We start from the raw sequence: 27,237 nt of genomic DNA, 5'->3' as shown, positions 1-27,237 counted from the left end.
TTTTTTTTTTTACCAATCAATAAAGTGTGAATCCATTTCATTATATTTTTTAAAACTATGATTCAGGATTTGTGAGGATGAGGGGTGAAACAGTGGTCACTGCAGGCCCGTGTCTCATGCCTTATTTTGAGCTCAGTTATAGGCCATCAGAAGCCTATCGCTGGTTTAATTTCTCCTGCAGGCCGTTTCGTTAGCATGAGGGAGAAAGGAGGACGTGTTACGTAAAATGGCATCAAGGCATGTCAGGTTTTATGGGGTGTTTTGCTTTATCAAGTTAAACAGGCACAGAAGCATGACTCAAATGGCTGTAAGATGCTGACTGAACTAGAGGGTTAGTTCTTTAGGGAACAAATAGTGGATCGAAGTGAATCAGGATGCTATGAGGGGCACTGAACCCAGAATTCTTTTCCATTCTATGTACAAGCATTTATTGATTCCGTCTGTTGTTGGAGATGAGGTTTGATGTCTGTGAATGGCCTTATTAGTCCTATGTGAAAATTTTTACATATGTTGAAGCTGAATTTGGAGAAAGTCCTGGTTTATCCTCACTGGATCTTTTTTAAATGGTATTTTACATTTTTTTCTTCCTTTTTTGCTTTGATAGTTCATTCTTCTTAATCTAATCCAGATACAGGCATGGCCTTTATCCAGCTCTACCTTTCCTTCTGTAAAAGGATTTTGTAAGGATGCTAGTTTCTGTGGCTGTTGGGAATGCCAAGAAAAGCTTGTGAAAGTTGGGCAGGAGGGTCAGAAGGTGGGCTTTAGCTAAGAGAATGAAGCTTGGAGGCTCCTTCTTGACATACCTTGGCCTTTGTGGAAGATGGATTTGCTCTGACAACCTCTTGCCATGCCTAGACTATCTTCCAAGTGTCTGGTAACTGATTGAGTAGGGACCTGATGAATGCATCTCTCTCCTCACCTTCATCAGAAGGTCTCCCTGAACCCCAGCACTGCTTCATCAGCTCACATGCCCACATAAACCAGCACTCAGTTGACTAACAGTAGGGACTTCTCTTGGTCCACTGGCTAAGACTCTGCGCTCCCAAAGCAGGGGACCCAGGTTTGATCCCAGATCAGGGAACTAGATCCTGCATGCTGCAACTAAGACCAGGGGTAGCCAAATAAATTAATTTTTTAAAAATTGACTAACAGCAGCCTCTGTCTCTCCAAACAGCATTCTGATCGTCCCTGTGCTCCCCGGAGTCTGCCTTTTTTGCTGGGGCCATTCCTCCCACTAGAGTGGTCTCTCATCTGTGTCCAGCCCAATCCTAGGCTGACCCTGCCAGCTGAAAGCACTTGTTCTGGTCCTGCTCTCAGCACTTCCTCTCTGCAGGGGGCGACCATGTTATTGCTTATCCACCACACATTTGAGAGGGAAAGAAGATCCTATTCTAATAATTGAGCTGGGTCCTAAGGCATAAACCAGGGGCTTGTTTGAGGAAAACCTTCTTGCTTACCTGTTCATCTATCCCATTTTATTCTTAAGTTCCTCGAGGTCCGAAACTGTCATAAGTCCAACAGAGGGGCTTGTACGGAGAAGGCACTGATTACTGAAATGGAGAAGAAAGAGGATGAGTTGATGGGAGGGGGTAGACAGATGATGGGCAGATGGATGAGTGGATGGACTTACAAAGTGCTTACCCTTTTCTCAGAGCATAAGCTAGTTACCTAAGGACTGTACTACTTACTTAAAAGCTCCCCTAGTTAAACACTTTTTAAAAACTCTCCTCCTGATTTCTCCAAGTTGGCCTCAGTTCCTCCACCCAAACCCACCCCCCCTCCCCCCCTTCCCCCCCCTCCACAGTTAAATGTGTTTCTCGGCTTCCCACTGTGGCCCCAGTCGGAGGGCAGACACACCCTGGCCTTCATTTCCATTTGGTTTACTGTGGATTTCTCCAGGAGGCAGTGTGCTTCCAGCAGAAGGTCTTCCAATAAAGAAAGAAAAGAGTCACCATCCAAGAAACAGCCGACTTGTTTGGAATAAACACTAATTGCACTTAAGTATAAATGGTACAGTCCAGTCCCAGGAAACCAGGGGCCTTGTTTCACTTCTAGCGGTATCTCATCGCTGGATTCATTTCTTAAATGCCAGTAACTTTCTCAGTATCAGGAATGTTAATCAGTTTTTTGTATTTTTCTAAAGCATATTTTTCTCTCCTCCTCCCCAACCCTCTCCCCACCCCACCCCCGTTTTCAGAAACGAGAAGGAATCCTCCAGTCTCGGCAAATCCAAGAGGAAATAACTGGTAACACAGAGTATGTCAACACCATTGTTGCCAGCGATTCTGTAATGGAACACAGATGTTTCTCCGAAATTCATCCATTTGCTGATATTTAGTTTTCATTTATTGGGATTGCAAGAGGGATTAGACTTCAGCCAATGATTATAGTTTAGCCTTTTCCGTGCATTCAAAACATGCCTCTCAATGCTTAAGGTACAAACTTGGGTGGGGAAGTGGGGAGAGGGAATTAGCCGTGATTGAAAAATTCTAATTTTGTGGCACTCCAGGAAAAAGTGTGCCCAAAAAAGCCAACCAGCATGAAATCATCATGCCATAAACATGGGATTGAATTTAAATTGTTAACCTTCAAAAGGACGTTTTTCTTCCTTTTCTGAATCTGATTTATATGGTCACGTGCCATGACCCAGAAAGTCCCTCTCTACCTTACAGTGGTGGATTTTTTTTTTTTTAATTTACATTCACAGAAACTGGAATATCCGAATATGTAAGAGGCTTGTCATAAGAAAGATAAGTTTTGTTCTCAAGCACAAAGAGTGGGATGGTGTGTGGGGGTCTGAGATCGGTGGGCAGGCCTGAGCCCTGGCCACACGCAAGACCAGGCAAAATTTATTTGTATCTTCTCCTGCTCCTCCAACTTTCCTCTATAATCCTTCGAACAAGAAGAGCCAGTGGAAAGGGCAGCAGCACATGAAGCAATGATTACACCCCCTAAAACCTCACCACCCAAGGATGGAGGAGAAAGCCATCCTTGGTTTACTTGACTTGGACACTGAGTTCATTATTCTTCCTAGTATACTACCTGCAAGCCATTGCTTAATAGGTGATAGATATACAGTTAGAATAAACATAATAAGAATTGAGAAAAAAGATGTATTTAGCATTTAATATATACTAGAAATTATACTGAAATATTTGTATATATTAACTCATGTAATGCTCAGAACATCTGATTGAGTTGTTTACTGTGTTATCTTCATTTTAAGGGTAAGCAACCTGGAGCCCAGAGAGGTTTGGTAACTTGCCCAAGGTCACACAGCAAGGAAACGGCTCTGTAAGACTTAAACCTAAGTGGTCTGTCCCTAATTCTTGTGCTCTTACTACTTTGCTGCATCACTGCTATGAGTATGGTTCCAATTCCTGCCCTCTTTGAGAAAACCTATGCTAGGTCAATGGCAGGTGCGCCTTGGTGGGTATCACAGGATGGATGGGAGAGAGCCAAACCTACCTTCCCAAGCCAATGCCTTCAGCAAACTGGGCAGTGAAATGCCATATTGGGATGGTCCCTGAGCCCTGCTCCTAAAACATCGTTGGGGATCCTGAATTTCTGAGTCCAGTATTTCTCAACTGTAAGCAATAATATGAGTTTATTTAAAGCAAGAAATAAAGTTAAAGCAAGTCCTTTAAGCATCACTTATACCAGGCTTTGTGTGAACACCAGTATATCTGTAAAGCAAAGGGGAAAAAGAAGTGGTAATGTGGTAAAGACCACCCATAGTTGGAGACTCAGTGCAGAATAAGATGCCAAGGAAGGAAGCTTTGGGGGGTCTGCAGCCAAAGGTGAGGAGAGAAGAGTCACACTGTTTTTTCTCTTCTTCCCGCAGGGCTCTTTCTGGAAGGCATGGTGAGTTGCGTAAGATTGTCCTCTGGTGCTGGTGACTGCCAGTGGGGTCTAGTTAATTCTGCAGCAGCTAAAGAACAGGCACTCAGCTTGCTTCCTGCCTGTCTGTCTGCGCCAGCCTGGTGACAGGGCTGGCTGGTGGGGAGGGAGGGTCAGCTGCTGGTGGGAAGAGAAGGAACCACGGCTGCAGTCCTCCTGCAGGTCACTAGACTGTCGACACTGCTGGGCTTCTGCATGGGTCCTGGGCGCTCGCAGGGCAGTCTTGCTCTGCGAATATTGTGGAAGTAGAGCAAGTACTGCGCACAGCACAGTCCCCTCTCCCTACTCTGTCCAGCCCTTCTCGAAGCTGCCTCTTTCCTCATCACACCTCCTACCTCTCCCATTTCCCAGAACCTTGGGTTTGTTTCTAAGGTCTCTGAATGTCCAAGATCACAATTCCCATTCTCAGATTTAATCAAGAGTAGGGGCGAGAGTGGGAGAGGCAGCCCAGGACCACGAGCCTCCCAGGCCTGGGCTCCTCTTGGAGACTCCCCATTCCCATTGGCAGATCCATCTCCACTCTTTCTTTCTACTATTTATTTTTTATTTGTTTATTTGGCTGCATCGGGTCTTAATTGCAGCATGCAAACCGTTAGTTGCGGCATGTGGAATCTAGTTCCCTGTTCAGGGATTGAACCCAGGCCCCTTGCATTGGGAGCAGAATCTTAGCCACTAGACCACCAGGGAAGTACCTCCTTCCACTATTTCACCCCTCAGATCAGAGGACCTAGGGGCTGTAGCAAGGAAAATCCCTGCAGGGGGCATGGCTTCACTATTTTCTCTGATTCTATATTCACTGTGGATAATATTTTGAAATATTCTAATCATACTAATAATAAATCAGCAGATACTTCAGAGTTTAAGGACCATGTACTTTCTAGTCTTTCATCCTCATAACCCACCTAGGGGAGCTTCATGTCCAGTGCGCATTTTACAGAAGAGGAAGGCAAGGCTAAAAGGATTGGAGTGACCGGATCCCCCAGGAGCGGGAGCTCCCCTTCTGTGGGCAGCTCTGTGGCTCCCAGTCTGCCTATCTGCCCTCTACCAGGAAGCCTGTCTGGGTTTTGAAAATTAGGGAGTGAAGTGATTTGATATTTGGATGATATTCTGCTTCCAGAAAGCTTCAGAAACACTTTAGAACCATGACTAAATCATGGTATCAAGGAATACAAAACTGTGAAGAGAAATGGCCAGTTCCAAGCCAGTCTGCCTGCTAGAGCCCCTCCAAACCCAGCCTAAAGAGAGTCGATGTAGAGGGTGGACACACGAGCTCACACACACACAGGGGGAGAGGCCCCCAAGATAAGAGTCCACCCCAAACCTCTGCCCAAGCCATTTCCCAAGTTTCCAGCACAGTTTATCCCCCAGAGAATTCTCACCTGGAGTTGACCACTGGTCTGTAGAGGCTGGGGCCTGGGGCCTGGGGCCTGGGGCGGCACTAGCTCTGGGCTCTATTTGCTTTCTCTTTTTTTCAGAACGTGATGCCTTTGACACCTTGTTCGACCATGCACCAGACAAGCTCAACGTGGTGAAAAAGGTGGGAAAGAGGTGCCTGAGAGGGAGGGCGGGAGGGAGGAAGGGGAGTGAGGTGTCAAAAGACATCAGGAAAACTGCCCCCAGCAGCTTGCAAGCTTTCTGAAACTGGTATCATGTCCAGATGACCACAAGCACAGGGCTTTCCTGCTTGATGTCTGTTTCACCTGTCTTGTTCTTGCTGGATGCCTTATCTAGTTTCTTTCTTCTCCCATTCAGATGACAGCATCTCTGGGAGGTTCTGAGGCTATGGGCCCCTGTCTTCCACCCACACTGAACCCCCAGCCATCCCTGCTCCTCACGCAGACCTCCCTCTGTCTCCCTGGACACAGGCACCCGTACCTAGTGGAGGGGGGACCAGAAGGGACCCGATGTGGTCATTTCTCCTCTGGCCCCTGAGCCTGGGCCCAGGCACCCAGCTGTCATTCTGTCCTCTCACACCCCCTGCTCCTTGCCCAGTCTTGGGCCTGGCTATTTGAGTCATACAGTGCCTAGGACTGCAAATCCTGGGGGCCGCCCTTCTCTGTGGACACAGGAATTCCACAAGAGCTTCACTGGCTGCGCCCGCCTTGGCTGGACCTCGTCCTCTGTCCTCACGGTGGAGTCACGGGGCAGCCTCCAGGGCAAGATCTCCATCTCAAGGCCTGGCTTGTGCTTTTCTTCTAGACACTCATCACTTTCGTGAACAAACACCTGAATAAACTGAACCTGGAGGTCACAGAACTGGAAACCCAGGTGGGTGACAACCCCGAGTGCAGGGTCGGGGACAAGACCCCGCAGGACCACCACTGTTCCCAGGGCCCCCCGTTGCCGGGAGGCCTTCCACCCTGACCCTGGAGCTTCTCTGGGGAAGGGAGGGGAATTCTCTTCTACTCAGAGGGGTGAACTGCATGAGATTTCTCTGAATTTTTTCCTATTTTTCATTTTGAAAATCTGCAAAAATATTGTCATGAACCCCTGTGTACTCTTCACCCACATACACCAATTGTTAGCATTTGTCCACATTTAGGGGTTTTTTTTCCTCTTCCCACCTCTAAATACTTCAGCATACGTCTCTTAAGAACAAGTACATGCTCTTAGAGAATCACAATACAGTAATGACATTCAGGCAGTTTTAACATCAGTGCGGTGTTAACCTATTTTGGTTGAACAGTGTGAAATTGCTGATACTTGACTACTCTTGACATGAGCAGTGTCACATGGTTCAAAGAAACACAGATGTCCTGATATTCTCACCTGATACGTTTAGTCGTCGTGTCTCTTTAGTCTCTTTTTAATAAAGAACAAATCCTCAGCCTGTCTGCCTAACATTGACATTTTTGAAGAATGAGAGCTATATGGTGCATAGAATCTGTTTCTCTCTCTCATGATTAGAGGTAGGTTATGCATGTTCAAGAGCAGGACCACTGAGACAATACTGTGTTCTCAGGTATTTTTGTCCATCAGTTCTGTACCTGGGGGTGGTAACTTTGATCACTTGGCTAAGTTGGCATTCTCCCAGATTTCCCTACTGTAAAGCTCCTCCCCTTTATAATTAATAGCTAATCTGTATTTAGCAGCTACTTTGAGACTATGTAATGTGTCCCATTTCCCAATCTCCTTTCATTTGCAATTAATTTCTAAGTGTGATTTTCTTTTGAATACATGGGCACCTCCTATATTTTTAAGGGTAATTCCCAGGTCTGTGACTGAGCTCTCCCTGGGTGTGTCTCGACTCTGAGGCAGCATCATATATGGGAGACGGGGACACTCTGCAGAAGTAATGATTCCTGGAGAGAGCTGGAATGAGCCCTTGGAACTTCCTTTTCACTTTTCATGGGCAGGGAAGGGGGTCTCTGCTGAGCACATGTGGGGTCTGTCTGCAAGTTTCACCACCAAGTCATTAGAACTGCAATCGGGGGTGGGAGCAGGCTAGGTCTATGGCACTCAGAGCTATGAGTAACCCTGACCCTAACCCAACGTCCTCCTTTGAGTTGACAGATTGGATTCTTTCATCCTCAACCCATTCCAGCCACATCCAGAGGAAGACCCAGCTAATCTGTGCCATGGAAGGGCCTTGATTTTGACACAGATGTTGGGGTCTGCTTCTCATGGTCCACCCTGGGGTGGCCTGGAATGAGTCATGCTCAGGCCCTACCCGCCTGACTCGAAGGCCAGATGGATGAACACAGGGAGGAAGCCACTCCTAGGTCAAGTTCATGCTCAGGGTGGTTTGCCCATAACCAAGATTGAGCCACAGCCCCACCAGCTAGTCACCCAGGAGAGCTCAGACTCTGGGCCCAGCCCAGATTCTGGGCAATTCAGTCTAATATTTTAAAAGTTTCCTAAGATGCTTCCAAGAACTTTGACCTCTTGTGAACTCTAGCAACTGTTGTTTATACAAATGTTTGATGGCTCTGCCTCCTTTGAAAGGTTCTAGAATATCAGGTATGCACCTGACCGCTATATCTTCACTCAGGCCATTTATCTTCTAGACCCACAGCACCTACTCCTTTCACACTCCCCTCATCTCACAGCCCCCACTGTGCCCACAAAGCCTGCCCAGCACACACGTGCCCCCCTCCCTTGAGTGGAAAGCCTGCACCCCCTGCTTGGCTTCAGCGCCTGTTGTTCCTTTGACCAGGTTCTCAGCCAGTCAGGCCTCTGTTGTCCTTGATGGAAGGGACTAGCTCTAAGCCTCCTGCCATGGCCCTGAGCACACGGTTGTGCTTCGTCAGCAAGAGCCAGGACGTTGTGTCCTGACCGCTTTGTTGTTTTCCAGGATAAAAAATAACAATAGCTAATACGTGTTAAGTGTTGCCTACATGCCAAGCAGTGTTCTAGACAACATAAACATATTTACCCTTTCCCTCCTGCTTGCCCTCCCGAGCTAACTCCTGCTCAGCCCTCACGTCTCCATCCAGACAGCACCTTCTCCGGAAGCCTTCCCTGGTGCCTGCCACGGGATGAGTGACCTCTCCCAGTCTCACGCAGGCCAGCATGTTGCCCTCCCTCAGAGCAGCAGCAGCTGCATGTCTGTCCTCCACAGGAGTCTCCCCACTGGACCGTGAGTTCCTCCAGGGCCGGAGCCACACCGGACCCACCTCTGTGCTCCCTGTGCCAGATCAGGGCTTGGTACAGAGTCGGTGCTCAATAAATACTGGACCATTTGAGATCAGGAGCGTGGGCCTGTGTGTGGACCAGCCAGACGTGGGGCAGCAGGCCTTCCCACCTTGGGCCACTGTTCGTCAGTGCCCGCCAGCAGCCTGCCTGAGGACGCTGATTGGCCCCTGGATGGGCCGGGGCTGGAGGGCTAGAGGGCCCAGTGCCTTCACCTGGCTCTCTCCTCCAGTTTGCAGATGGGGTGTACCTGGTGCTGCTCATGGGGCTCCTGGAGGGCTACTTCGTGCCCCTCCACAGCTTCTTCCTGACCCCAGACAGCTTTGAACAGAAGGTAAGAGGAGGCCCCAGCCCACATGCCTGACCCATCTTCCCATACTTGTACTGGGACCATCTGGGTAAAGGTGGCGGCTTCCTGTCTCCCCAGGGTCTTCAGTGGTTGGATGAGGGGGGCCGTGGTGACGCACAGCTGAGCTGGGAAGCAGCGACTTACAGGCCCCTGAGCATTCCTCCCCTGCACCCCAGACCCCTGGCCACACCCTCCTGCCGGGGGCCACAGCCCAGCTTCATCCCTCCCCAGAGGTGACAGGGAAGGTGGCTGCAAAGTGGTCGGATGTGAGGCTCCCTCTCAGCCGAGTTCTGATGCCTCTCCTGGGCTGCCACTGCCCGCCTGCTAGACAACGGGCATTTGGCCCCAAGCAGAAACCTTTCTCTGCCTCTTGAATGTCTTTTTTTCCTAAACTTTATTTTTAGATTTATTTTATTTTTGGCCACACAGGGTCTTCCTTGCTGCTCACAGGCTTTCTCTAGTTGCTGGCGAGCTGGGGCTGTTCTTCATGGCGGTGCATGGGCTTCATGCTGTGGTGGCTTCTCTCATTGTGGAGCAGAGGCTCTAGGGCTCACGGGCTCAGTAGTTGCGGCTCGCAAGCCTAGTTGCTCCACAACATGTGGAATCTTCCCAGACCAGGGTTCAAACCGGTGTCCCCTGCATTGGCAGGCAGATTCTTAACCACTGCGCCACCAGAAAGGTCCTTTTGAACATGTCTTACTGTCTGATTCTTTCAACTGTGAGCACAGATGTTCCTGAGTTTACAGTCCTGGCAGTGACTCAGGAACACAGTAGGACACGGAGAAGAATTTTAACTCCTCCAGGAGTGCTTCACCAACAGAGGCTAGGCCTCGTCCACACTCCGTGTGGCAAGCCCACTTTGGCCACCTTGTTTCTGCTTCAAAAGCCAGCCTCAGTTTAGCTCAGCCCCTGCCCCTCTGGCTACAGTGCTCGTTCTTCCACTTTCCAGGGGCAGGTCCCAGGGAGCCTCAAGGGGCCAGGAATGAATGTGCAGCACCTCACACACTTCATTTCTCTTTCCAGGTCTTGAATGTCTCCTTTGCCTTTGAGCTCATGCAAGACGGAGGATTGGAAAAGCCAAAACCACGGCCAGAAGGTACTTTGCTCTTCCCTGGGTTCGTGGCAAGAGGCAAGACCTTCCCCTGCACACAGGCTTTCACGGCAGAGAGTATGATTCGTGTTTGATACCAGAGGGAAGACTGTCTTCTCTGAAACCTTCTTTGCGGTTGCAAGGGAAGGTGGGACAGGGTGCAGCTGCTCAGTTCTGGGGATCCTTGGTGAGCTGCAGATTGCACAGCCATGGGGGAAAAAAAAAGGAACATGAAATCCCACGTGTGGGATCATCAGTATAAGGGCCCATGCAGACATGATGCAGAGCAGAGGTGCTGCTGCAGAACTGTCCTGGCCTGATTTCCAGGTTCTTCTGTCCCTGGACAGGGTGCTGACCTGCCTGAGAGCTATCTCCCAGGTAGGCAAGGGGAAGATGCAGAGGTCATCACAGGCGCTCTGCTCTGAGCATAATTACCTTTTCTGCGCTCTGCCAGCTCCAACTCTGCCTAAGGACAAGGCTTGATTTGTCAGGTTTGCGTTGCAAAGGTTAAGGCTGAAAAAATGCAAAAAGCAGCAAAATGCTCCAGCAGCGCTCCCTTGCTTGTGCTTAATTAAAGCAATGTGCGCATTTGTGCATGTCGGAGGAGATGGTGGGAGTTGGGCTCAACTGGAAGGATCAGATAAGGCTTTTGTATTTTTTTTCTTTTATACTGGAGTATACAATGTTGTGTCGGTTTTAAGTGTACAGCAAATTGACTCAGTAATACACATAATGGATCTATTCTTTTTTAAAATTCTTGTCTCACTTAGGTTATTATAGAGTATTGAACAAAGTTCCCTGTGCTATATCATAGGTCCTTGTTGCTTATCTATTTTAAATATAACAGTGTGTACATGTCAGTCCCAAACTCCCAATCTATCCCTTCCCCTCTGGTAAACATAAGTTCCCTAAGTCTGTGAGTCTCTCTCTGTTCTGTGGTAAGTTCACTAGGATCATTTTTTCAGACTCTGCGTATAAGCGATATCATATTGTCTTCGTCCGGTTTACTTCACCTGGTATGACAGTCTGTAGGTCCATCCACGCCGCTGCAAATGGCATAATTGCATTCTTTTTAAAGGCGGAATAATATTTGTTGTATATATGTACCACGTCTTCATCCGTTCATCTGTCATGGACATTTAGGTTGCCTCCACGTTCCAGATATTGTAAACAGTGCTACAGTGAACATTGGAGTGCATGTATCCTTTCAAACCATGTTTTTCTCCAGATATATGCACAAGAGTAGGATCGTTGGATCATATGGGAGCACTGTTTTTAGTTTTTTAAGGAATTTCCACACTGTTCTCCATAGTGGCTGTATCCATTTACCTTCCCACCAATAGTGTAGAAGTCCCCTATCTCCGCACCCTCTCCAGATTTTGTTTGTAGACACTTTGACGATGGCCATTCTGACTGGTGTGAAGTGCGATCTTATTGTAGTTTTGATTTTCCTTTCTCTGATAATTAGCAACGTTGAACACCTGTTCATGTGCCTCTTGGCCATCTATATGTCTTCTTTGGAGAAATGTCTATTTAGGCCTGCCAATTTTGGGGGGGGTATTGTTTGTTTTTATATTGAGCCACATGAGCTACTTGTAAATTTTGACGATTAATCCCTTGTTGGTAGCATTGTTTGCAAATACTTCTCCCATTTTGTGGGTTGTCTTTTCATTTTATACATAGTTCCATTGTTGTGCAAAAGCTTTTGAGTTTAATTAGTTTAGCTGATAATGGTGAAGCAAGTCTTGGAGGGATTTGATGCCAAGGCAGCGAGTTTGGACTTGATTCCATAATAGTAGGAGTCATGGAAGGTTCTTGAGCAGGTGGGTGGTGTGATCAGAGCTCTATTCCAGAGAGATGACTTGGAAGGCAGTGTGAAGAACAGATAGTTAAGTGTGGGACACCATCAGCAGCACTGGGGAACCTAAGAGGAAAAACAAGCTTGAGAGGGGACGTAAGTGTCAGCTTTGGAAACCTTGAGGTTTTGACCAAAGAGAATTGGAGTTCAAGCCAAAGACCAGGGCTGTGGTTATATCATTGCAAGTCTTCCACTTATACACCAAGCGAGAATGGAACAACAGGAAAGCATGTAAAGAAAAGGGAAGGGCTAGCAGAGGCAATGGCACCCGACTCCAGTACTCTTGCCTGGAAAATCCCATGGACGGAAGAGCCTGGTAGGCTGCAGTCCATAGGGTCACTAAGAGTCGGACACGACTGAGCGACTTCACTTTTACTTTTCACTTTCATGCATTGGAGAAGGAAATGGCAACCCGCTCTAGTATTCTTGCCTGGAGTATCCCAGGGATGGAGGAGCCTGGTGGGCTGCCGTCTATGGGGTCGCACAGAGTCGGCCACGCCTGAAGCGACTTAGCAGCAGCAGCGACAGTATCTTGTGGGAATGCCTTTACTCATGAGGCTGGAGGACAAAGCAAGAAAACCAGAGGAAAGAGGTCGATTGTGAACACATTAGTTGGTCCCTGTCTCATGACGCTTTCCAGACCTCAGTAACTATCAGCTGGCCAGCAAAAGCCAGTTTCTTAGTCCTATTTATCACCTTGTTTTGAGCACCTGGTTGCTGCCAGAGGTGAAGTTGTAGCAATGCTGTTGTCCCTTTTGAGGCTTTCTCCCTGCAAGGCCACTCGAGCCATTCTAATGCCTTGAAAAGTGGGCTCTAAGCGTCCTGTGGCCAGCTGTTAAAAGCACCCTGCTTCTGGGTATGGGAGATGTAGCAGGAAGAGTTCTGGCCAGCATTTCAGCTGCATCTTCTTGATCTGCTTAATGTGAAACTTCCTGGTTACAGATTGGAGGTTCTCCTTCTGACACCAGTTTTCAAGCATTTATACCCTTTAACACAGTTTTTCCAATATCAATTAATCTATAGGGATATTTCAGCATATAGATGACATTTCTTATGTAATTATTGAACTGCTTAATATGAAATTTCCTGAGCGATGTGAATGGAAAAACACGTCTGTTTTATTTGCTATTACACTGGGCACTATGCCCATGCTGAGAATTTCCAGTGCATAAAGTAGAAGTGAAATGGAATTCTGTGAGACTGTACTTTGTGAGAAGTGTACCCCAGCATTCTCTCTTGTTTCTTTGCTTCTACCTGGGAAGTGAAATTTGGTAGTAAACGCTGTAGACTTTTCAAAAAGTGCTAATCTAGGTAGTTCTTTGAGGGTGTTTCAACATCAAACTGGCTGTAGTAGAGGCATTTTTTTATGGCAGATATTTTTAAGGTCAGGAAAATGCTTCCTCTGCCATGCTGTTTGACACTCAAAGCTCTGTTATACCTGGAAATCCCCTGGAAACTTTGGGTTTCCATCTCAGATGACTGTTGCTACTCACGCTTCATAATCTTTTAGTGCCCCAGTTGCTGCTCAGTCATGTCTGACTCTCTGCAACCCCATGGACTGCAGCACTCCAGGCCTCCCTGACCTTCACCATCTCCTGGAGCTTGCTGAAATGTATGTCCATCGAGTCAATAATGCCATCGAACCATCTCATCCTCTGTCATCTCCTCCTCTTCCAGCCTTCAATCTTTCCCAGCATCAAGGTCTTTTCTAATGAATCAGCCCAGTTAGTGTAAATGCAAGCCAAGCTTTAGCATCAAGTTCATGGCCAAAAGAGCAGCTGAAACATCGGCATGAAGGTGGTGGCTTTTTATTTAGGGTGTCATACCATGCCTCTTCAGTTGCACATGACCACTCTGTAATCATTCAAATAGACTCATCTTTGAATATGGTTAAGATACCAGCACTCTAGGCAGATGGGGACTAGAAGACACTTAGAACCAGATAGGAATGAAGTCTGCACGTAAGACAGCCAGCAGGCAGATGGAATGTCTAAAATATAAGGAGTCTAAGAGCTGGGACCAGGCTACTTCAAACAATGCTGAGAATCCAGGCAGGTTAGTTGTAGATGATCAATACTGTTTGTGGAAGGATTTGGTCAGAGGCTGGAAATATGGGAAATGATTGAACTTCCCTCCCCCATTCCCTTAGGAGATAGTTTACAGACCAGTGGAAAAATTTTGAAGCTCTGATACAAGTGTTAGCAAGGATGTACAGCAACAGAGGCTTGCTCTTTGTCCTTGTGTGCTTGCATGCTAAATCACCTCAGTCGTGTCCAACTCTTTGTGACCCTATAAACTGTAGCTTGCCAGGCTCCTCTGTCCATGGGGTTCTCCAGGCAAGAATACTGGAGTGGGTTGCCATTTCCTTCTCCAGGGGATCTTCCCGACCCAGGGATCAAACTCACATCTCTTATGTCTCCTGCATTGGCAGGCAGGTTCTTTTACCACTAGTGCTACCTGGGAAGTCCCTATTTGTCCTAGGTAATACATTTAAGATTTTATCATAGGGGCTTCCATGGCACAGTGGGTAGGAATCTGACTGCCAATGCAGGGGACGTGGGTTTGATCCTTGATCCAGGAAAATTCCATGTGCTGTGGAGCAACTAAGTCTGTGCGGTCTGGAGCACACAAGCCACAAGTACTGAAGCCCATACTCCACAACAAGAGCAGTCACCACGATGAGAAGCCTGAGCACCACAGGTAGAGAGTAGCCTGCATCAACTAAAATAAAAGAGCACCCGCAGCAGCTAAGTCCCAGAGCGGCCAAAAATAAATACAATTATTTTTTTTAAAGATTTATCATACAAATGTAAATGTATGATTCAAAATGTCCACATCCTAATCCCTGGGACCCATTATTACCTTACATACTAAAAGAGACTTTGCAGATGGAAGTTGAGGATCTTCAGCTGGATCCTCATTGGAACCCCCCAGATGATCCAGGATAACCAGAGTGATGCAACATGAGAAAGACTCCACCAGCCATCGCTGACTTTGAAGATGAAAGGAGGCTGTGAGCCAAAGCATGCAGGCAGCCCCTAGAGGGTTAGAAAAAGCAAAACAGATTCTCCCTGAGAATCTCCAAAGGTGAACACAGCCCTGCTGACACCTCGATTTTATCCCAGTGACACCCGTTTTAGATTCTGACCTTTAGAATTGTAAGATGATAAATTTGGATTTTTTTAAGCCACCAGATATATGATAATATGTTAAAGCAGCAATAGAAAACTAATATACCCTATGACTAACAGTTCCACTCCTAAGTACACAGGTCCATATACCAGGCCACTAGTCTAAGAATATCCATAATAGACTATACTGGCATATGCATCCCCAGTAAGCAAGCTAAATACATTGAAGTACACTCATACCATGGATTATTGCACAATGGCAACAATAAAAAGGAATGAAGTGAGAAATCACGAGAGAGACTTCTAGTTGCTGAAGCATGAAGAGGTCAGTGATTATCCTCTGCAAAAAAAGCAAGTGTAAAACTGGACAAAATGATCAAAAGCAGCCATTTCAAGGCACTGAAAACTCACCAGAAGTAGTCAAGAAATTGAGAAATTTTCTTGAAAGACAACAGAGCAGAGTTAGTGATACCTCAACAAAACCATAAAATATACATCAATGAAATTGTTTAAAGGATGAATCCTATAAACAATTTTGAGTAAAAAAAAAAATCACAAAATAATGTGTAGTATAAATCTGTGTATTATGAAGTATAAAAATAGGCAAAACTACAGTTTGATGTTTAAGGTTCATATATTGCTGATGGAACGTAATCTTACATCCTATGTATCAAGAGTAATCGTGATAAAAGTGGGGATAGTGGCTACCTTTGCAGGGTGACTGCGAACCTGAATGCAGAGAGGAAGGGGGTGCTTCTAGGGTACTGGCAATAGTCAACCTTGGACATGAATTGTGGTTACATGAGGGTTTTCATACAACTGTTTAAAACTCTGTGTGTGTGTGTATAGCGTGTACTTTTCTGGATGCTTGTCATATTTTAAAAAATTAATGTAAAGCTTATGGCTAAATCACTAGACAGGGTAGCAAATCACTGCCAAAATAACCCATACCAAAGGATGGAAACAGGAGAGCAAGGCAAAGACTGCATATGAGCTCCATCCGTTGGAGATGGGATGGAGGCTGGAACACAAAGGACATCTTAGAGCCTGGGCTCACCCTGAGTAGGGGGCTTGTGACCACCCCATTCATTCCAGCCCCCCCCAGTTGGTGGCACTGAGCCACCAGATTTCCTCCCACCTTGGTCAGGGAACTCAAAGATGGAGGTAGGAAGGCATCAGAGAAGGGACCTCAGACTGGGATGAGGGAGGCTGGGGTGGCCTAAGCGGGTCCATGGAGGGCCTGGCCTTGAGTCTGACTTGTCTCTTCCTTGGCCTTGACCAGACAGCTTCTGCTCTGGCTGTCTATCCAGGAGCCCTACCGTCCTGTCTGCTCCCAGACAGGGACTCTGGACCAGCACAAAGAAGAGATCAGAGCAGTACTGACTTGCTATTAATACAGTTTATTAGCCCAAGGTTTTAAAGAGGCTGTATTTATATTGCAGGGAGTCATAGATCATTCCTAGGAATCCAAAGCTCCTTTCCTAGCTGAGAGGGCCCACCTACTGGCCTACCAGGAACTACCTATGTGGCCCTTGGCTTTCTTGCTAAGAACACACAATAAGTAGTGTCTCTGCTTGTAGTCCCCCACTTCACCAGGCCCACCTAGTGGTAATGACCTACAGAAAGAATGAACTCAGATTTCTCAAGGAGCAGGGCTTACGTTATGTGAATGGTACCCCCTGGAGTTGTGCCATGGAGACTTAACAGACTTAAGCACAGACTTAACAGCTATCCGTTAAGCTCTATTACTAGGCAAAGATGGGAAAGTTGAAAGGAAACTACCATTTAGGGAGCCCTTCATATGTTCACAAGGCTTCCCTGGTGGCTCAGATGGTAAAGCATCTGCCTTCAATGCGGGAGACGCGGGTTTGATCCCTGGGTTGGGAAGATCCCCTGAAGAAGGAAATGGCAACCCACTTCAGTACTCTTGCCTGAAAAATCCCATGGACAAAGGAGCCTGGTAAGCTACAGTCCATGGGGTCACAGAGTCAGACATGACTGAGCAACTTCTCTCTCTCTCTCTCATATGTTCACGAAACCCAATCTCACCAGTAAGAAAACTGATTCCAAGACATCAAATAGCTTTAAGTAGATCATTAACCCATTGTAGTGAAGATACACTTCAAATTTTAGTGGACATTAAAACAGAGGAGACGTATCAATATGACAGAGTAGAAGGATGCAGAGCGCACCTCCTTCATGAGCACATCAAAAATATATCTACATGTGGAATAATTTTCACTGAAAACTAACTGGAGACTGGCAGAAAGACTCTTGTACAACCAACGCTATGTAAAAGACCTGCACAGAATTGGGTAGGAAAGGAAGGGCAGCGATCAGAGACCTCTGATCCTGGGAGGGGACGCAGATGAGGAGGGGGATCACATGGACAGAGATCCTCCCTGGGGAGGGGGCAGTCTAAGCCACATATTGGGCACCCTGGCCCTGGAATCTGACACCAGGTGGATGAGTCCCCTTAGGTTTGAAAATCAGTAGGACAAATAGGAGGGCTATATGAAACCTAGACTCTTCTCATGAGGAGCACACTTGCTAGCTCTCAAAACAAGGCAGAGAAAGCCAATTGAAACAGCAGGGGACCCTGGCTGGTTTGCCGTAACTGCCCCAGCCTGAGCTGAGTACTCCTCCAGCCCCACTTGCTCCATGAGGCTGCTCCACATAGGACAAGGGCTGCTGCAGCCGAGGGGAATGCTCAGTTCTGAGGGATGGAGCTGGTTTGGACATGGAACAGCCTCTGAAAGGGGCAGGGGAAACTTCTACTGGTGCTTATGGAGACAGCACATCAGAAGTGGTCTAAGACCCTAACTAGGGCTGGGACTGCCACAGCCCACACACAGACCGCCTCTGTGACCCAGTCCAGCCCAATCCTGCTCTGCTCTAGGGAGATGGTGATGGGAGGGGGAGATCACACACTTATGGGGAACAGAGCCAGTTCAGATCCTACATTAGAGCTTCTGCTTCAGCAACTTGAGACCGGACCTCTCTCCCAGTAGGGTGATATCAGCCACTGAGCAAAGCAGACGGCCCAGCTCACACCTAGCTCTACATGTAGCCCCTCCATCTCCAACCCCACCTCCTACCAACATGACACCTGCCAGAACACCGTGGGGAAAGATGTGACCCATGCTTATGTCAGATCCAGCTCTCCCACCAAAGCCACTGGACGCATGCAGACTGTATAGAGTCACTTCCACACAAGGACATCCATGGAGTCAGCAACTGTTTCACCTAATCTCATAGGGACAGAGCAAGTTAATCAAGATGACAAGATACAGGAATTTATTTCAATTGAAAGAACAAGAGAAAACCCTGGAAAAGAAACAATGAAGTGGAAGTAATTTACTTGGTAAAGAGTTCAAAGCGTTAGTAATAAGAATGCAAACTGTATTAGGGAAAAGAATAGATTAATACAGTGAGATTTTAATAAGGAACTAAAATATAAAAAAAGAACCCATCAGAAAGGGTGTGGAGAGAGGGAACCCTCATACATTGTTGGTAGGAACGTAAATTGGAACAGCCACTGTGGATTACAGTATGGAGGTTCCTTAAAAAACTAAAAACAGAACTACCATATGATCCTGCCGGAGAAGGCAATGGCACCCCACTCCAGTACTCTTGCCTGGAAAATCCCATGGACGGAAGAGCCTGGTAGGCTGCAGTCCATGGGGTCACTAAGAGTCCGACACGACTGAGCGACTTCACTTTCACTTTTCACTTTCATGCATTGGAGAAGGAAATGGCAACCCACTCCAGTGTTCTTGTCTGGAGAATCCCAGGGACGGGGGAGCCTGGTGGGCTGCCGTCTATGGGGTCGCACAGAGTCGAACACGACTGAAGCGACTTAGCAGCAGCAGCAGCATGATCCTGCAGTCCCACTCCTGTGCATATATCTGGAGAAAACCATAATTGAGAAAGATACATACACCCTTATATTCATTGCAGCATAATATACAATAGCCAGGACACGGAAGCAACCTAAATGTCCATCAACAGAGGAATGGATAAAGAAGACATAGCACATATATACATGGAATATTATTCAGCCTTAAAAAACAGTGAAATTATGTCACTTGCACTAAAACTCGTGGACCTAGAGATTGTCTACTGAGTGAAGTAAGAGAAAAACATCATACAATATAACTTATATGTGGAATCTAAAAAATGTTACAAATGAACCTATTTACAACCCAGAAATAGTCACAGATGTAGAAAACAAATTTATGGTTATGGTAGTGGGGAGGAAGGGGTGGAGACATAAATTGGGAAACTGGGATTATACATGTATAATCTTAATTATTATATTATATACACACTAACTATATAAAAGAGATAACGAATAAGGACCTACTGTATAAAACGGGGAATTCTACTCAATACCCTATATAGTGACCTACATGGGAAAAGAAGTTTTAAAAGAGTGGATATATGTATGTGTTGAACGGTTCTATGAAGACCTACAAGACCTTCTAGAAATAACACCAAAAAAAAAAGATGTCTTTTTCATCAAACGGGACTGGAATGCAAAAGTAGAAAGTCAAGCCTGGAGTAACAGGCCAGTTTGGCCTTGGAGTACAAAATGAAGCAGGGCAAAGGCTAACGGAGTTTTGCCAAAAGAATGCACTGGTCATAGCAAACACCCTCTTCCAACAACTCAAAAGATTACTCTGCACATGGACATCATCAGATGGTCAAGACCAAATTCAGGTTGATGGTGTTTTTTGCGGCCAAAGATGGAAAGACGCTATACAGTCAGCAAAAACAAGACCAGGAGCTGACTATGGCTCAGATCATGAACTCCTTATTGCAAAATTCAGCCTTAATTGAAGAAAGTAGGGAAAACCACTAGGCCATTAAGATATGACCTAAATCAAATCCCTTTTATGATTATACAGTGGAACTGACAAATAGATTCAAGGGATTAGACCTGATAGAGTGCCTGGAGAACTATGGATGGAGGTTCATAACATTGTACAGGAGGCAGTGATCAAAACCATCCCCAAAAAAAGGAAATGCAACAAGGCAAAATAATTGTCTGAGGAGGCTTTACAAATAGCTGAGAAAAGAAGAGAAACGAGAGGCAAAGGAGATAAGGAAAGATATACTCATCTGAATGCAGAATTGCAAAGAATAGCAAGGAGGGATAAGAAAGTGAACAATGTAAAGAAATAGAGGAAAACAACAGAATCTGAAAAACTAAAGATTTCTTTAAGAAAATTAGAGGTATCAAGGGAACATTTCATGCAAAGGGGCATGATAAAAGACAGAAACAGTATGGACCTAACAGAAGCAGAAGAGATTAAGAAGTGGCAAGAATATATAGAAGAACTGTACAAAAAAGTTGTTAATGACCCAGATAACCACAATGGTTTAATCACTCACCTAGAGCCAGATATCTTGGAGTCCAAAGTCAAGTGGGCCTTAGGAAGCATTAGTATACACAAAGCTAGTGAAGGTGATGGAATTCCAGGTGAATTATTTCAAATCCTAAAAGATGATGCTGTTAAAGTGCTGCACTCAATATACCAGCAAATTTGGAAAATTCAACAGTGGTCACAGGACTGGAAAAGGTCAGTTTTCATTCCAGTCCCAAAGAACAGCAATGCGAAAGAATGTTCAAACTACCACACAATTGCACTTCTTTCACACGCTAGCAAGGTAATGCTCAAAATTTCTTGAAGCTAGGCTTCAACAGTATATGAACTGAGAACTTCCACATGTACAAGATGGTTTTAGAAAAAGCAGAAGAACCAGAGATCAAATTGCCAACATCTGTTGGATCACAGAAAAAGCAAGAGAATTACAGAAAAACATCTACTTCAGCTTCATTGACTACACTAAAGCCTTTGACCATGTGGATCACAACAAACTGTGGAAAATTCTTAAAGAGGTGGGAACCAGACCATCTTACCTACCTCCTGAGAAACCTGTATGCAGGTCAAGAAGCAACAGTTAAAACTGGAGGCAGAACAACAGACTGGTTCCAAATCAGGAAAGGAGTACATCAAGGCTGTATATTGTCACCCTGCTTATTTAACTTATACACAGAGTACATCATGAAAAATGCTGGGTTGGATGAATCACAAGCTGGAATCAAGATTGCCGGTAGAAATATCAACAACTTCAGATATGCAGATGATACTACTTTAATGGCAGAAAGTGAAGAGGAACTAAAGAGCCTCTTAATGAAGTTAGAAGAGTGAAAAAGCTGGCCTAAAACTCAACATTCAAAAAACTAAGATCATGGCATCCAGTCCTATCACTTCATGGCAAATAGATAGGGAAAAAGTGGAAACAGTGACAGACTATTTTCTTAGGCTCCAAAATCACTGTGGATGGTGACTGCAGCCACGAAATTAAAAGACATTTGCTCCTTAGAAGAAAAGCAATGACAAACCTAAACAGCATATTAAAAAGCAGAGACATCACTTTGCCAACAAAAGTTCATCTAGTCAAAGCTATGGTTTTTCCAGTAGTTATGTACAGATGTGAGAGTTGGACCATAAAGAAGGCTGAGCTCCAATGAACTGATGCTTTCAAACTGTAGTGTTGAAGAAGATTCTTGAGAGTCCCCTGGACAGCAAGGAGATCAAACCAGTCCATCCTAAAGGAAATCAGTCCTGAATATTCATTGGCAGGACTGATGCTGAAGCTCTAATACTTTGGCACCTGATGCAAAGAGCAGATTCATTGGAAAAGACCCTGATTCTGGAAAAAAATTGAGGGCAAGAGGAGAAGGGGCTGATGAGATGGTTGGATGGCATCATGAGTTTGATTTACTCTCTGGAAGATAGTGAAGGATAGGCAAGCCTGGCGTGCTGCCACTCATGAGATCACAAAGAGTTGTACACAACTGAGCAGCAGAACAACAGCAATATGTATACTTATAACTGATTCACTGCTGCTGCTGCTAAGTCACGTCAGTTGTGTCCGACTCTATGTGACCCCATAGATGGCAGCCCACCAGGCTCCCCCGTCCCTGGGATTCTCAGGCAAGAACACTGGAGTGGGTTGCCATTTCCTTCTCCAATGCATGAAAGTGAAAAGTGAAAGTGAAGTCGCTCAGTCGTGTCTGACTCTCAGCGACCCCACGGACTGCAGCCCACCAGGCTCCTCCGTTCATGGGAGTTTCCAGGCAAGAGTACTGGAGTGGGTCGCCAGTGCCTTCTCCGTAACTGATTCACTAAAGACAATTATATGCAAACAAATTTGACAACCTAAAAGAAATGGACAAGTTTCTAGAAATATAAAGCCCACAAAAATTGAATCAAAAAGACAGTTTGAACTGACCTATCACTCGAGATGAAATTTTTGTTGTTGTTGTTTAGTTGCTAAGTCATGTCCTACTCTTTTGTGATGCCATGGACTATAGCCCACCAGGCTCCTATGTCCATGAGATTTGCCAGGCAAGAATACAGGAGTGGGTTGCCATTGCCTTCTCCAGAATATCTTCCCGGCCCAGGGATCAAACCTGTGTCTTCCACACTGGCAGGTGGATTCTTTACCACTGAGCCACCAGGGAAATCCAGAGATGAAACAGAATCTATCAATTTAAAACTCCGTACAAATAAAAGTCCAGGACCAGGTGGCCTCACAGGCAATTCTACCAAACAAAGGAGAACTTATACCAATCCTTCTCAAACTCCTCCAAAAAACTGAAGAGGGGAAAACACTCCCAAAGACATTCTCTGAAGCCACCATCACCCTGATACCAATACCAGATAAAGATACTACCAAAAAAGAAAACCACAGGCTTATATCTTTGATGAACAGGGATGTAAAAATTCTCATCAAAACATTAGCAAACTGAATGCAACAGCACATGAAAAAGATCATAGACCACAACCAAGGGGATTCATTCCAAGTACACAAGCATGCTTCAGTGTATGCAAATCAGTCAGTGTGATACACCACATACAAAAGAAAAGGCAAAAACCACATGATCTCAATAGATGCCGAAGAAGCATATGATAATATTCAACATCCATTCATGTTAAAAACTCCTACCAATGTGGGTATAGAGGGATCATATCTCAACATAATAAAAGCTATTCATGACAAATCTATAGCCTATATAATACTCAATAATGAAAAGCTAAAAGTCTTCCTGCTAAAATCTGGAACAAGGACATACACTTTCACCTCTTTTAATCAACATAGTATTGGAAGTCCTACCAACCACAGCAATCAGATGAGAAAAAGAAATAAAAGTTATCCAAATGGGAAGGAAGAGGTAAAATTGTCATTACATGCAGATGTCACGATTCTATATATATAGAAAACCCTAAAGACTACATACAAAAACTACTAGAACTGACAGACAAATTCAGCAAGGTAGCAGGATATTAGATTAACGTACAAAAATTGATTGGATTTATTTACACTAACAATGAAATATCAGAAAGGGAATGTAAAAAACAGTACCAGACTTTCATGGTGGCCCAGTGGTCGGGAATCCACCTGCCAATGCAAAGGACACAGGCTCGATCCCTAGTTCAGGAAGAGTCCACATGCCATAGGGCAGCTGAGCCCATGTGAAACAACTACTGAAGCCCGAGAGCCCTAGAGCCCATGCTGCACAACGAGAGAAGCCCACACCCTAAGAAGCCCAACCGCGACTAGAGAGTAGCCCTGCTCGCCACGAGCAGAGAAAGCCCGCACACAACAGTGAAGATCAGCACAGCCAAAAACAAATAAATACAATTTAAGATAAATATTCTAGAAGCAGCAGCCGTGGCGGATGCATGTTGATGTATGGCAAAACCAATACAATATTGTAAAAAAAATAATAATAATTAAGAAAAAGTAAAAATAAAAAATACCTTTCAAAGTTGAATTCCCAAAAAAGAAATACTAGAAATAAACCTGACAAAAGAACTGGAAGACTTATACACTAACTATAAAACATTAATAAAGGAAATTGAAGATGATTCAAAGAAGTGGAGAGATATCCCCTGCCTTTGGATTGGAAGAATTTATATTGTTAAAATGGCCATACAACCCAAGTGTGTGTGTTTAGTTGCTCGGTCATGACCGACTCTTTGCAACCCCATGGACTGTAGCCCACCAGGCTCCTCTGTCCATAGAATTCTCTAGGCAAGGATACTGGAGTGGGTTGCCATTTCCTTCTCCACACAACCCAAAGAAATCTCCAGATTTAATACAGTCCTGTCACTCATGACATATTTCAAAGAACCAGAACAAATAATCCTAAAATGTATAAAGATCCATAATTGCCAAAACAATCCTGAAGAAAAAGAACAAAGCAGAAGGCATAATCCTCCCAGACTTTTGGTTACTACAAAGTTTCAGTAATTGAAGATAGTGTGGTACTGGCACAGAAACAGCCATATGGATCAATGAGACAGAACAGAGAGCCCAGAAATAAACCCAAACACCTCCAGTAACTTTATTTTTGATAAAGGAAGCAAGGATATACAAAGGGAATAAGACAGTCTCTTTAACAAATAGTGTTGGGAAAGTTGAAGGGCTGCATATAACTCAGTGAAGTTAGAACACATCTTCTCACCATACACAAACTCAAAATGGCTTAAAGATTTAAACATAAAACATGACACCATAAAATTCCTAGAGAGATCATAGGCACAACATACTCTGACTTAAATCGTACCAGTGTTTTCTTAGGTCAGTCTCCCAAGGCAATAGAAATAAAAACAAAAATAAACAACTTACAAGCTTTTGCATAGAAAAGGAAACCATTTTTAAAAAGACAATGTACAAACTGGGAGAAAATATTTGCAAGTGATGTGACTGACAAAGACGGGTAATTTCCAAAATACACAGCAGCTCATACAGCTCAAGAACAACAACAAAAAACAACGCAATCCAAAAATGGGTAGAAGACCTAAATAGATCTTTCTCCAAAGAAGAAATAAAAATGGTCAAGATACATGGAAAGATGCTCAGTCTTGCTAATGACTAGAGAAATGCGAGTCAAAAGTACAATGAGGTACCACTTCACACCAGTCAGAATGGTCATCATTACAAACTCTACCGGGGCTTCCCTGGTGGCTCAGTCAGTGGTCAGGAATCCACCTGCTAATGCAGAAGACACATGTTCAATCCCTGATCTGGGAAGATCCCATGTGCCACAGAGTGACTAAGTCCACGCACTGCAACTAGTGAGCCTGTGCTCTAGAGCCTGGATCTGCAGCTGCTGAGCCCATGTGCTGCACTGCTGAAGCTTGTGTGCCCAGAGCCTGTGCTCTGCAGCAAGAGGAGCCACCACAGTGAGAAGCCTGTGCACCACGACTACAGTGGTCCCTGCTCGCCACAACTAGAGAACAGGCCCGCACGGCAACAAGACCCACCACAGCCAAAAATAATGAATACAGAAGTAAATACAATTATTTTTAAAACTCTACAAATAACAAATGCTGGAGAGGATGTGGAGAAAAGGGAACTCTCCCACACTTTGGTGGGAATGTAAGTTGGTACGGCCCCTATGGGAAACAGTATAGAGGTTCCTCAGAGAACAAAAAACAGAATTACCATATGACCCAGCAATCTCACTCCTCAGAATATTTCTGGACAAAACTACAATCCAAAAAGATACGTGCACCCCTGTGTGCACAGCAGCACTCTTCATAATAGCCAAGACATGGAAATAACCTAAATGTCCATTGACAGATGAATGAATAAAGAAGAATCCATACATATATTAATACACAATGGAATACTACTCAGCCATAAAAAGGAATGAAATGATTCCCTTGGCAGCAACACAGGCACAACTAGAGATTATCATACTAAGTGAAGTCAGAAAAAAGACAAATAAATACCATATGTAATCACTTATATGTGGAATCTAAAATATGACATAAATGAATGTATCTACAAAACATAAACAGACTCATAGACAGAGAACAGACTTGTGGTTGCCAAGGTAGAGGGGGTTGGGGAAGAGATGAAGTGGGAGGTTCGAGTTAGCAGAGGTAAGCTATTATATATAGAGTGGATAAAGAACAAGGTCCTACTGTATCACACAAAGAACTAATATCATCCTTCTCAACTGTTAAAAAACACTGGAGAGAGGAGAACATTCATAAATTCATTCTACAAGGTCATCATTACCCAGATACCAAAATCAGGCAAAGATACTACAAAAAATAAAAAATTACAGGCCAATATTTTTGATAAATATAAGTAAAAATGCATGACAAAAATATTACCCTAATTCAACAATATAAAAATCACAAAATTAAATGGGACTTATCCCAGGAATGCAAGGATGGTTCAGTATGCCTAAATCAATGTGCTACATCACATTAAAAAAAGGAAGGATACAAATCATATGATCATCTCAGTAGACAAAAAAGGTATCTGACAAAATTCAACATCCATTCATGATAAAAAAAAATTCTCAAAGTTGGTATAGAAGGAACATATCTTGATACAATAGGTGATTTAAGATAAGAAAGCCTTTTTAAGTGAACAATGTAAAGAAATGGAGGAAAACAATAGAGCAGGAAAAACTAGAGATCTCTTTAAGAAAATTAGAGATAACAAGGGAACATTTCATGCAAAGATGGGCATGATAAAGGACAGAAACAGTAAGGACCTAACAGAAGCAGAAGAGGGTAAGAAGAGGTGGCAAAAATACACAGAACTGTACAAAAAAGGTCTTAATGGCCTGGATAACCACAGTGGTGTGGTCACTCACCTAGAGCCAGACATCCTGGAGTATGAAGTCAAGTGGGCCTTAGAAAGCATTACTATGAACAAAGCTAGTGGAGGTGATGGAATTCCAGTTGAACTATTTCAAATCCTGAAAGATGATGCTGTGAAAGTGCTGCACTCAATATACCAGCAAATTTGGAAAACTCAGCAGTGGCCACAGGATTGGAAGAGGCTGGCTTTAATTCCAATTGCAAAGAAGGGCAATGCCAAAGAACGTTCAAACTGCTGCACAATTATCCTCTCATTTCACATGCTAGGAAGGTAATGCTCAAAATCCTTCAAACTAGGCTTCAGCAGTATGTGACGGAGAACTTCCACATGTACAACATGGATTTAGAAAAGGCAAAGGAACCAGAGATCAAATTGCCAACATCTGTTGGGTCATAGAAAAAGCAAGAGAATTCCAGAGAAACATCTACTTCTGCTTCATTGACTACGCTAAAGCCTTTGACTGTGTGGATCACAACAAACTGTGGAACATTCTGAAAGAGATGGGAATACCAGACCACCTTACCTGCTTCCTGAGAAACCTGTATGCAGGTCAAGAAGCCAGTTAGAATCA

At 44.7% G+C, this 27,237-nt stretch overlaps 1 protein-coding gene across 1 annotated transcript in view; it reads left to right on the top strand.

Moving 5' to 3' along the window:
- Window positions 1-27,237, top strand: part of PARVA (parvin, alpha) — a 180,070-nt gene that overhangs the window by 143,074 nt on the left and 9,759 nt on the right. Inside the window, 6 exon segments of the mRNA XM_010830614.1 lie at window positions 2,198-2,256; window positions 3,845-3,864; window positions 5,376-5,437; window positions 6,100-6,168; window positions 8,765-8,866; window positions 9,905-9,977. Of these exon segments, the coding sequence (XP_010828916.1) occupies window positions 2,198-2,256; window positions 3,845-3,864; window positions 5,376-5,437; window positions 6,100-6,168; window positions 8,765-8,866; window positions 9,905-9,977 (385 nt within the window).

The sequence above is a fragment of the Bison bison genome, unplaced genomic scaffold, assembly GCF_000754665.1.
Source record: "Bison bison bison isolate TAMUID 2011002044 unplaced genomic scaffold, Bison_UMD1.0 scf7180017864518, whole genome shotgun sequence".
Classification (NCBI taxonomy): Eukaryota; Metazoa; Chordata; class Mammalia; order Artiodactyla; family Bovidae; genus Bison; species Bison bison.
Note: the sequence above shows the minus strand (reverse complement) of the source record. Positions and strands in the feature narration are given on the sequence as shown.